The sequence below is a fragment of the Halichoerus grypus genome, chromosome 7 (assembly GCF_964656455.1).
Source record: "Halichoerus grypus chromosome 7, mHalGry1.hap1.1, whole genome shotgun sequence".
Taxonomy (NCBI): domain Eukaryota; kingdom Metazoa; phylum Chordata; class Mammalia; order Carnivora; family Phocidae; genus Halichoerus; species Halichoerus grypus.
Window position 1 is genome coordinate 14,412,655 of NC_135718.1, and position 12,409 is coordinate 14,425,063.

Genomic DNA, 12,409 nt, shown 5'->3' on the forward strand with positions numbered 1-12,409 from the left:
ATTTAAAACTACTAAGTTTGTTGGTTCTGACTTAAGATAAAAAGATAAACAAAATCTATCTCTTCACCAAGATCCATAAATATGCCTTAAGTGTGAACCTCTCTGTCTTTCAAAAGCATTAAAACCAAGGTCTCAAAGCCTGAGCAATTCAAATCAGTTTCACTGGGTTTTTTTATGCTTATTACAATTGCAAATAATTTCTATATTGCATCCCTGCCAATAGAATTCTTTCTAACTATATTACTCTACCAACTGGTTTTAAATAGCACTTAATACTTTTCCATATCTGAACAGGACTATCTGCCAATATGCATACAGATAATTTTCTAACAGTACACCTAAGTATATCTAAATATTTTCAATACAGTTAGTAAAATAGATATTTCTAAGTGGCTGGAGGCTTACAAAGGTTTGGAGAAGCATATTCCTCTGGTTTGTAATTTCACTACACTGTCTTTCTAAGGCATTTTCATGAATTTTCCAAAGCTGTAAGAGGAAGGCTTTTTCAGAAAACTGCTGAACCTTTAAAGTGAAAAAAACAGAAATCAGAATAAAACAATTAGTTAAACATTCAGGGTGCCTTAGCTAACAGAACAGATCTACACAGTATAAGATATTTTCTGTATTAACCTTAAATGAAAAATAAAATTCACATTAAACATCTTATTTTATATGTACTATCATATATTATTTTATAAGTGTTCTACCATCACAAGTTTTATAATGTTTTCCCCCAACAAGACTATAGGCCCCTCAATGGCAGAAAATGTGTTTTCTTTTTTCTTTACAGTACCCAACACATTTCTTAGCTTAGGTATCAAAAGCTTTTTGACTACACATATTAAACTCTGCTTCAAGACAGCCTCAGTTAAAGAACAAGTTTCTATTCTCATCACTTATAAGGAAGACATGGATGAATTAAACATGTATACAGTATGACTAATAAAATGAGATAAAATCTACAAACCATAGGCAAAAACCCCGTCCCATGACTATAGTTATACTAAGAAAAACACAAATGTGCTAAAGTCCTCAAATGCTTTTTTTTAATTTATTTTTTATTATTGTGTTATGTTAATCACCATACATTACATCATTAGTTTTTGATGTAGTGTTCCATGATTCATTGTTTGCATATAACACCCAGTGCTCCATGCAGAACGTGCCCTCTTTAATACCCATCACCAGGCTAACCCATCCTCCCACCCCCCTCCCCTCTAGAACCCTCAGTTTGTTTCTCAGAATCCATAGTCTCTCATGGTTCGTCTCCCTCTCTGATTTTCCCTTTTCATTCTTCCCTTTCTGCTTCTTCTTCCTTTTTTTTTTTTTTTAACATATAATGTAGCATTTGTTTCAGAGGCACAGGTCTGTGATTCAACAGTCGTACACAATTCACAGCGCTCACCATAGCACATACCCTCCCCAATGTCTATCACCCAGCCACCCCATCCCAGAACTCATTTTTTATTTTAGTACCTCATTTGGTTCTAGTTAGCAAAAGACATAATAAACATTAATATTGGATATGTAACTATTATTTCATTTGGGCCATAAAGAATAGCATCTCCTGAGACCATGAATACTGAAATGAAAGTCAGGAAGCTTTAATATATAAAAGCTAAAATTGATGTCAGACTGGGAATAATCTTTCCTCTATATTCAGTACTGGCCCTCATAAGAAAGCATCACTTTTCGTTTGGGGCTGTTCCCATCTCCACAGTGAAAAGAAAAAGGAAATAAATTCAATTTAAATTGCAGAAAGCAAGATTTATGTTAGCCATAAGAACTTCCTGAAGGTGAGAGACAGGGTGTGAAATCTCTGTCCCAGAAGATATTGAATAGTAAAGAGCTTAAGAAGAGTCTAGTCCAGAGGCAAAGGGTTGGCCTGAAAGATATTTTGAAACGATACGGCTAAAAAGTCCTGGAAATATTGGCATTAAAAAAGTAACAGAAAAAAAAGTAATGGAAATAAAAAAGAAAATACGGTCTTGCATATATATATAATATCATGGCACATCTGCTCACACCTTCAGTACTTGGTGCTGTTCTCATCAACTCTATCTTAAGAAAGACATCAATAGAGAATGATGAAAGAGATACAATTTTCAGGACCAAAGAAACTCAGAAAATACTTTTAAAGTTGAGGGAAGGAAGAATGGGGCAGTTAGTTATTTTACTAAGAAGACAGAAATTAGAAATATGGCCAGATCTATGAAATCATATAGAAAATGGTAACAACAGCAAACAAGAGTATGATCATGAATTCTATCACATTTATTTAGAATAAGAAAATACTTCAGAGCTATTTAGTATTTATCATATAAATGAGAAGAAAATGAGTTCCAAAGAAGTGAAATTCGTTAACAAAGGTAAAATAATTAAGTATAGGCAAACTCAGGACTAAAATCCAGCTCTTCTGACTTCTTTTCTCCTAAATTAGGAATAGAACTATTTCAAAGTAACAGAGATATTTCTGGAACTAAAAGGGACTTTAGTCTCTGATAAAAGCAGAAGATGAAAGTAGGTAAGTTTGAGAAACAGAAAAATTACCAGAACTTAATGAGAGAAGGTTGCTTGTAGTATACACCTAACTCTCAGAGCTGTTATTCTGGACAGTAACCATGAATGCCTGCAAAACTGCTTTGAGACCAAATATTGGGCTGGATCAATTTTGGTTTAATCCAATAAGGTATGTCACATATGAATCAAAATTCCTGAATTCTAATTGTTTCCACCACTGATCTGTTGTGAAAGACCTATGTCGAAACCCAGAAATGAAGAAAATAGTACTTATCAGGCTAAAAAATTTTTTAAATAAGTCATAACTAAATTTATCATTCAGGTTCAGAAAAGCCTTATGGTAAGAAATAAAAAATTAAGGTGTCCCATTCCAGCTATCACCAACTAAGACCTAAAATTACCACTGTTCTCTTTCCTAAAAAAGAAAATAATTAAAGAGAGCTATTAGACAAGTTGTCATTTAATTGGAATATTTTACCATAATCTGAAAAATGAAACCTATATACCCCAAATGAAAAGTAGAGAACTATTCAAAAGCTTTATAAGAAAGGTATATGTGTAAATTTCCTCTTCCCCTAAACTTCTATGGGAATTATCATTTTGAGGTCTTTTCTGCTTCTTTGTTGTTGTTGTTTTTATTATTATTGGCCTGCTTCTCCTCATCATTCCCACTTTCTGTCTTATATTCTGTCTTTATCTTTTACTTCCACATTTTCGTCTTTAAATCAACCTTAAAAAGTTCCAGAGTCAGTAACTACAGAAAAATTACAGTAACACTAATTTTTAAATTCACTTAGGATCTGTGATGAAAACATTTAATATAAAACGGAATTGGCAAATAAAGGAAAAAGCATAATAGAAAAAGAGGCAGGAGTTTGGGAAAGCTCAAGTCAGTAAGAGCAGATGCCCACAATATGATGATTCACATGGTGAAGACAGCAGTAAGTTAGGGTTGCAGAAGCTACATGGGTCTATTATTAATAAGAGTTCTTTCATATTTTAATGAAACTGAAAGGACAAAGACTTTTGGATCTTCCCAGGTCCTCTCTGCCAAGTGTAAGCTGTTACCCTTAAAAAAACTGAAATAGCTTTTCACGGCCACCTATTTGCAGAATGTGTTTCTCATTATTCCTTTTGTTCTTGTTATCACAACCAATTCCTTAAACTATTATTCACACTCTTGTGTTTGAAAACCAGACCTACTGATGTGTAAAATTTAGGTAAATAATTTCAGATACAACCCCGAACATATTGCTATGATCACAAGACAAGGACATTTCACAGAATAAATTATCATGAGAAACATCTCTTTTGATGTAAAAATGATGGGTGGGGATCAGAATTGGAAAGATACTAGAAGAAATGTAAAACTGAGACTTAAAAATAATTTTAACTAAGGTATAATTGACATACATTGTTAGTTTTCACTGTACAACAAAATGATTTGATATTTATATGCACTGACAAATGATCACCACAGCAAGTCAAGTTACCAATTGTCACCAAAATTATAAAATCTTTTCTTTTTTTCTCGTAAGGAGAACTTTTTAAGATTTATTCTCTTAGCAACTTTCAATATCACTGACTATGGGCACCATGCTATATATTATGACCCAAGCACTTATTTATTTTATAACTGGAAGATTGTACCCTTTGACCCTCTTCACCCATTTTGCCCATCGCCCCAAACTCCTCCCAACTGGTAACTACCAATCTATTATTTGTATCTATTAGTTTGGTTTTCCGGGCGCCTGGGTGGCTCAGTTGGTTAAGCGGCTGCCTTCGGCTCAGGTCATGATCCTGGAGTCCCGGGATCGAGTCCCGCATCGGGCTCCCTGCTCAGCGGGGAGTCTGCTTCTCCCTCTGACCCTCCTCCCTCTCATGCTCTCTGTCTCTCATTCTCTTCTCAAATAAAAAAAAAAAAAAAAAAAATTTTATTAGTTTGGTTTTCCTTTGTCAGTATGTTTTGTTTTTTTAGATTCCACATATAAGTGAAATTATATGGTATTTGTCTTTATCTGATTTATTTCATTTAGCATAATACCCTCAAAGTCCATCCATGTTGTTGCAAATGGCAAGATTTTATTCTTTTTTTATGGCTGAGTGGTATTCCATTATATATTTACCTACAATGTCTTTATCCATTCATCCACTGATGGATACTTAGGTTGTTTCCATATCTTGGCTATCATAAATAGTGTTGCAATGAACCTAGGGGTACACATACCTTTTTGAATTCGTGTTCCCATTTTCTTTGGATAAATACCCAGAAGTGGAATTGCTGGATCATATGGTAGTTCTGTTTTTAATTTTTTGAGGAACCTCCATACTATTTTCCATAGTAGTTGCACCATTTACATTCCTACCAATAGGGCAAGAGGGTTCCCTTTTTACCACATTCTTGCCAACTCTTGTTATTTCTTGTCTTTTTGATTATAACCATCTTAACAGATATGAGATGATATCTCATTGTGGTATTGATTTGCATTTCCCTGACGATTAGGAATGTTGAGCATATTTCCATGTGCCTGTGGGCCATCTGTATGTCTTCTTTGGAAAAATATTTATTCAGATCCTCTACCCATTTTTAAATCAGGTTTTTGTGTGTGTGTGTATGTCCACCAGCTTTAAGAAGGCAGCGGGAGAGTGGGGCACATTCCCTGGCATCAGCAGGGCAGCTCTCCTGGAGAGTGCTGTGACTGTGTGCATGTGCCAGCCACTGCTAGCAAGATAAAGGGAGAGTGCAAAAATGGTGCTAGCAAGTCAGTAAAATGGAACAAGGTGGAGGAAGGGCGCAAAAATGGCACCCAGCTGTAGCTCCATCTCTAGAGACAGTCCCAATAGGCCCCTGTCCCTCTGACAGATGCTTTATAATTAGGAAATAAGTTTCTCCTTCACATATATGTAGTCTAGGTGCTTTTCAAACTGCTGCTTTTGCACTAGTTCTGGGGCAAATGAGTCTACCTATGAGCCTTTTAAGAGCAGAACCTTAGTTCCCTACAGCACTTTGGATCTCCTGGATGTAATAAGCACCATTGATTTTCAAAGCCAGATGTTTTGAGGGTTCATTTCTCCCCTGTTAAGTCCCAAGGGCTGGTGTGCCTGACGCTGGTGTGCTGAGATCTCAGGGAGAGGCTCCATATTTGTGAGCTCCCTCCTGATTATGGGTTGCTGTGCCAAGGTAGGAAGTGGGTTCTGCTGAGACTACGTCTCTGCCTCTCCCACCCATCTCAGTGTGGCCCTGTATGTTATCCTTCGTTGTGGAGGAATTTTTCAGCTAGTTTTCAGGTCTTTTTCCGAGGGAATTTTTCCAAATGTAGCTGTAGATTTGGTGTGTACGTGGGAAATGAGTTCAGATATTCCTATGCTGCCATCTTGAACCACCTCACAAAATATTTTTGAACGAATCTTTCCCAGTCAGGTTTGAATTGAGGCACTATCTTATATCCATGGAAGCTTGGACATCTTTCATAAATCAACACTTTAGAGACTACTAACTCTATATCCTAAGTTACCCAGGAATATCAAGGGGCTATAACAACAAAAAGAAAAGGGTAGAAGGTTCCTAGTAGCAGTAATACAAATTTCCCTTTCTCATCTCTCTTCTTACTCTGACTACAGATGAAGAGAAAATATTTGCATGCAGCCTTAAAGTTATATTCTAGAATCAAATAGCCAAGCTTTGTCAGAAAATATTGCTGTTTTGGAAAATTTTAATTTATAGCAGTGCCAACACTCTGGTTAATTCTGCTTCCCTCAGCAATAAAGATTTTTTTCTTTCCCTGTTTTATTCCTCTTGGGATATTTGATTTTTCAACAGAGCTTATAGTTTTCCCAGTGAGCTGACTTATCTGGTCAACTAGGTCGGTTTTCAGCATAGCCATGATTTGTGACTCTTCACTACTCTTGCTGCCTGGGTGCCTTTAGGTATTTTTCTACCAGAAGAACTTGAAAATTGAAAATGACTGAGAATTCTAAATTAATGCTTAGGTCTAAGTAAGCAAAGTACAAAGCTACCCTTTGTTGTGGTTGCTGTTGTTTAAAATATTCTCAGACTTTAGGAACTGACATTTTGCTGATTAAATGATCTACCCCACAGTGTAAGGCAACTTTACATAAGAGAGTTATGTAGATTTCACATTTTAAGCTCATAGCAATTGGGGGAAAGAATGTGTTATGACTATAATAAAAGACATTTTAAATGCTAGAATACATCAGTGGATATTGTATCAACAACAGATATTAAGGTTTTGTAAAAGAAAAAGATCTATTTTTTATAAATGTATTTCTTTTTTTTAATTTAAATTCAATTAGCCAACATATAGTACATCATTAGTCTCAGATGTAATGTTCAACAATTTATCAGTTGTGTATAACACCCAGATGTAGTACTTAAAGGAAAACTCACTATGACACAGGAATCCTAATGTAGGAAGCTTCAATATCAGGAAATATTAATCCTTACAATGGCTCATAAGACTTTTCATGATCTGCACTCCCTTATTCACTGTCCAACCTTATCTTCTACTACTCTCCTCTTCATTTACTTTCTCCAGCCACACTGGCCTCTTTGTTATTCCTCGGACATACCAGGTGCACTCCCTCCTATGACCTTTGTACTAGCTGTTCTCTCTGCCTGAGAATCTCTTTTCCCAGATTCCTTCTGGTTCATTCCTTTACCTCAGTCAAGTCTTTGCTCATCTCTCATCTTTTCATTGGAGGTTATTAGGATGCCAGATAAGACCACTGCTATTTAAGTTTGTTCTGGAAGTTTTTATTAATGCAATATGGCAAGAAAAAGGAATAAGAGATACAACTATCGAAAAAAAAGCTAGTACACAACTCTCTTTCATTTGTTTAGGCAAATGCTACTGTTACATACCTAATAAATCCAAATAAATCTACTGAAAAACTGTTAGAAATAAAAAAGAATCAGTAAAAAGGTTAGTAACAAATAAATATCAAAAACTAAGTATCTTTTCTAGTTACCAAAAATAAATAGAAAAAAGCATGGAAAAGATCTCATTCATAACAGTAACCAAATAAAGAATACACAAATAAGCTTAAAAAATATCTGAGACCTATATGAAAAAAAACCTCTACTGAAGAACATAAGAGATCCAATAAATAGAAAGATATGCTTTGTCCTTGAATGTAAAGATTCAGAGATGGAAATACACCAATTCTTCCCAAATCATCACATGAATGTAGTACAGTCTTAATTAAAACCCCAATAGTTTTACTTGTTAGAATTTGACAAAATGATTTTAAATTTATCTAGAATAACAAAAAAACCTGAAAAGAATCAGGAAAATTCTAAAAAAGAAACTGTCGTCCCAGAGATTCAAAGATATTTAGTAGCTAATATAATTAAGTAAATATGATACTGGTGCCAAAACAAACAGATTAATAGAAGTGTACAGACTATCTAGAAACAAATATATATGCATTACTGTATCATAAAGATGGTGCTTTTGGTCAATGGAGATCATGTGACATCTATCCAGGCAAAAATGGAGGAAGAGTCATTTTTATTTAAGATATTTAAGGAAAAAAAACACTGGAAAAGTACTGGAAAAACACACTGTTTAAAACCTTGGAGTGGAATAGGCTTTCCCAAGCCTGAGATGGATTTCAGGAACAAACAAATAAACAAAAAGATTAAAATTCTAGCAACACAAACATTCTAAACTTTGACTAAATAAAATACATCATAAAAAGCCAACCTACAAATAATAAAATTTGCAACAAATGACAAAGAAAGGGTAATATCTGTAACATATAAAAAGCTAGATGTCAATAAGAAAAAGGCATATGAATAGGTAAAACACATAGTAAATATTACCAATCAGTGAAAAAAATAAAAATATAAACAGAAAGTTCAAATTAAAACTATAAAAAGATGCCACTTTTTCTTATATTTGCCAAAAGAATTGATAATTTCAATTATAAGTGTAGTGAAATTATGGGAAAATAAACTGGAACAACTTTTCTGGAGGACAATTTGGAAATTATGAAAAGCCTTAACAGTATGTAACTATTGATAGAACAATTTGATTCCCAGGACTTTATCCTAAAAAAACTAAGTGCACCAAGATGCATGTGCAAGATTGTCATCACAGTGATATTAATCATAGTAATTTATTAATAGTAATAGTAAATATTTATCAGTAGGAAAGTAGTTAACTAAAATATGATACAGCCATTGAGTGGAATACTATGCAATCATTAAAAACTGCTTATTTAGATATATATTTACTGATATATGTGGGATACAGTAAATGGAAAAAAGCAAATGATTTCAGAAAAAAATACATTCACTTAAATAATTCTTAAAGAAGACCTATGAAAATATTAACTATACAGTGGAACTATGGATAGTTTTCACTCTGTATTTGACCTATTCCTATTTTTGGAATAATTTGCAATAAACACATACTACTTTTATGAAGAATTAAAACAATTAAAGCTAGTTCAATTCAGAAAAAAAAAATGTCTGCTGCATGTTCATCAAAAATAATGACAGGAGGCCCTTATACTTCCTGAGAATATAACCTCCTCTTCCAGTAGCAACATAAGCAAGTGCTCCTAATAAAGATGGAGAGGAAAAGGAGCTCATAATGAAGAGAAGACGACTATTTTAGAGGAACAATCTCATCCGTTTTCCTAAGGTGGCAGTCACATTATCTCTCATTCTTTCCTCTTTTCTGTCTTCTCTTGGGAGGAATTAATTAGAATTCTAACCAGGAAAAACTGGACTATATTTAAAGCCACGAAACTAGCCTGAATCAAAGAAGCTGAGGTAGGCAACCTTCAACTTATCTTGAGATATTAATTCAGGCAATAACAATTCATAAGACCACGTAAGTACCAAAGGCTCTACGAGTTGTTCTCAGCAACAGCAAGATCACAGGCACAGCTGTAGCCAGTTTGCTTTTGACCTCTTCCATTCACCTTTTTTGAATCCATCTGGTGTTACGGGTTCCATAGCCAACCTAAATCTAACCTGCTCAAAATAACCCCGTACTCCAAAATTACTCTTCCCCTTTTCCTCAAATAAAACTCCCATTTCCAAAGAACTGCTGATGCAGCTAGATACTAATCTGATTAGGGAAAGAGCAGTAATGCACAAATACTGATAGGCCAAGAACATTTGTAATGATACTTCTTAATCTGACTCACTCGGGAGATACTTTGAAATAAGGTGACTTCTATGCTATTTGACAATTCAGGAGGCAGTACTTTATCTTAGCTATCACTACATCTTCCTATTCTGTCAGGATATAAAACAATGGAATGCTGCAGGTAGTGATTTTTCATGTACTACTTTTAATGGAAGAACTATAAAATGTCACCGATTCTTTAAAATATAATTTTCCTCCTCATAATAAGAAAACTTGGCACATGAGCATGAAAAGATCATACCTCAGTCAAGTATACTACAAGAAACCGGATGGGGGATATTCACAACAACTTGTCAACCAGCAGCTTTAGCTTTAGGAAGATGAAGATAGTTCATTCTTTAAGAAGTCAAGCAAACAAGAATGGGACAAAGAACAATGTATATACTGTATCTGTTGGCAAGCTGTAAGTTTGGACAGTTCTCACATAACAACAGCATAAACCCCACCCAAAAAAAAAATACTGTAATGGAAGATAAAAAAATAATTACCCAAAAGCTTACAGAGAAAGAGTATTATAAATCTCTGTAATATATTACAGCTACAGGGTGCAAAGAGATAAATTTTGTTTATCAATTATGTGATGTCCTCAAAAGAGTGCAAAGGTATGTCCCCCAAAAAACAAGAGCAAGTCAGGACATAAGAGAGTAAGATAAAAAAAAAAAAAAAAGCAAAGCTGAGATAAAAAGGAAGACAGGAAATGAAAGAAATATAAAAAAGATAAGTAAGAGCCCAACACAGCTTTTAAATTTACAGAGTATTAAATAACAGAACCAACACTGCAAAAGATGGAATCAGTAATGTAAAGTATAAAGAGTTCTCCAAGGCTGCTGAGAAGATCACGGGTTCAGAGAACAAAGAACAAAGATCTTATAAGGAATAGGGGTACTCAGAAAAGAAATCACAAGTAATAGTTGAGGTTAAAATGGGAGGCTCACCCATGGTCTAAACAAAACTAATAGGTACATCTGTGAACAGATTTGGAATTAGAAGAATGAAGAAATCTGCACAACCAACCAGGGAAGAAAAATGAAAACAGGCTACCTAAAAAGGATTTTTAAAAAGCAGGCTGAGGGGCACCTGGGTGGCTCAGTCAGTTAAGCGTCTGCCTTTGGCTCCGGTCATGATCCCAGGGTCCTGGGATCAAGCCCCACATCGGGCTCCCTGTTCAGTTGGGGAGTCTGCTTCTCCCTCTCCATCTGCCTCTCCCACCACTCCCCCACCCCCGCTTGTGCGCACATGTGCGTGCTCTATCTCAAATAAATAAATAAAATCTTTAAAAAGAAAAATAAAAAAATAAAAACCAGGCTGATTTCAATATTTCTCTTCTGCATTAATAAATTTCAAAAATCAGTAGTGCCACTTACTGTGACAATCACTGGGTGCTGTATGTAAGTACTGAATCACTAAACTGTACACCTGAAACTAATATTACACTATATTTTAACTAACTGGAATTTAAATAAAAACTTTTAAAAAATCAGTAGTGTTAGATCTACATAATTTTCTAAAAACAGGTGTGAGCCAAGAATTCTGTATACAGACAAATTTTCATTCAAGTGTGAAAACAATAGAAAGAAATTTAAGATCTTAATGGCTTAGAAAATCCATCATGCACATATTTTCCCTGAAAATTTACTTGAACAATTATACAGATTGACCAAAAGATAAAAAAGAAATAAGAACCCAAGAATGAGGAAGTTGAAGCATTAAAAAATTTTAAAGTTAAAGAATTAAAAGTTAAGAATTCTGTTTAATATGGCAGTCTAAACAAATGTGGGAAGGACCCACTTTCTACTCAAATACAGAGAAATGCTATATAAAATAGAACTACCTTTAAAATAAGGTATCATTTACATAGCCAACCTGAAAGTAAGAATGGGAAATTGTCATGCCAAAAACAGAGAGGTGACTCGGGGTAAAAATGGTGTACTAGATTTTAAGCCCAAGGGATATCCTTGAGATTGGGTACAGGTGTTAGGGGCTAGGGTTTTAAATGCCCACATCAGACCAAAAGTCAAGACCAGAGGGTGCTGGAACTGGGCTCACTGGATAAAGTCAGGAATTGAGAAGTGTCTGTGCCAGCTGTGCAAGAGGAATAACAAAACTCCATTCATTGGTTTAGAGAAGCAGCATATAAATGAGCTGCCACCATTGCGCCATGAGTGGAAGGAGTCATCCCCAAGAAGCTCCAACCCCAAGCTTGAACGGTTCATGGATATGAGATTTCTGTATCTCTCACTCATGTACTGCAGAAATCCTAAGCTCAGAAATTAACATAAAAACTGGTTCTGAACAAGTGAAATTAAGGCCCTGGCAGCAGCAGTGAAACTGCTCCATAGGGACGTCTTTTTTATTAAGGGAATATGTGGTACCCCAAGGAAACATAAGCCCCGCTAAAGGTAAGTTCACAATAGAAAAATTTAAAGCTCATAAGAAAATACACCATTACATAAGAAAGCCATCAGATGAAACAAGCAGAATTCACAGAAGAGAACAGAAAACAGAATCCTATGAGAAATGTTTTAATTTATTCACTCAATAATATTTATTTAACACCCACTACAATTCAAGCACTGTTCTAGATACTGGGAATAACAGTAGTGAACAAACTAGATAAATTTGTATTTCTTGTGGAGCTTACATTCCATTGGGGGGAGACAAGTAATAAACAGATCGATATAAAATATGTCAAGAGGCAGTAGTGT

At 34.8% G+C, this 12,409-nt stretch overlaps 1 protein-coding gene across 4 annotated transcripts in view; it reads right to left on the reverse strand.

Annotated features, from left to right (window-relative positions):
• Positions 1-12,409, reverse strand: part of CCDC172 (coiled-coil domain containing 172) — a 65,841-nt gene that overhangs the window by 40,883 nt on the left and 12,549 nt on the right. For all 4 annotated transcript variants that reach the window (XM_078077073.1, XM_078077075.1, XM_078077074.1 and 1 more), the window contains exon 4: positions 406-522. In XM_078077073.1, coding sequence (XP_077933199.1) covers positions 406-522 — 117 coding nt within the window. The remainder of the gene's footprint in view (positions 1-405; positions 523-12,409) is intronic.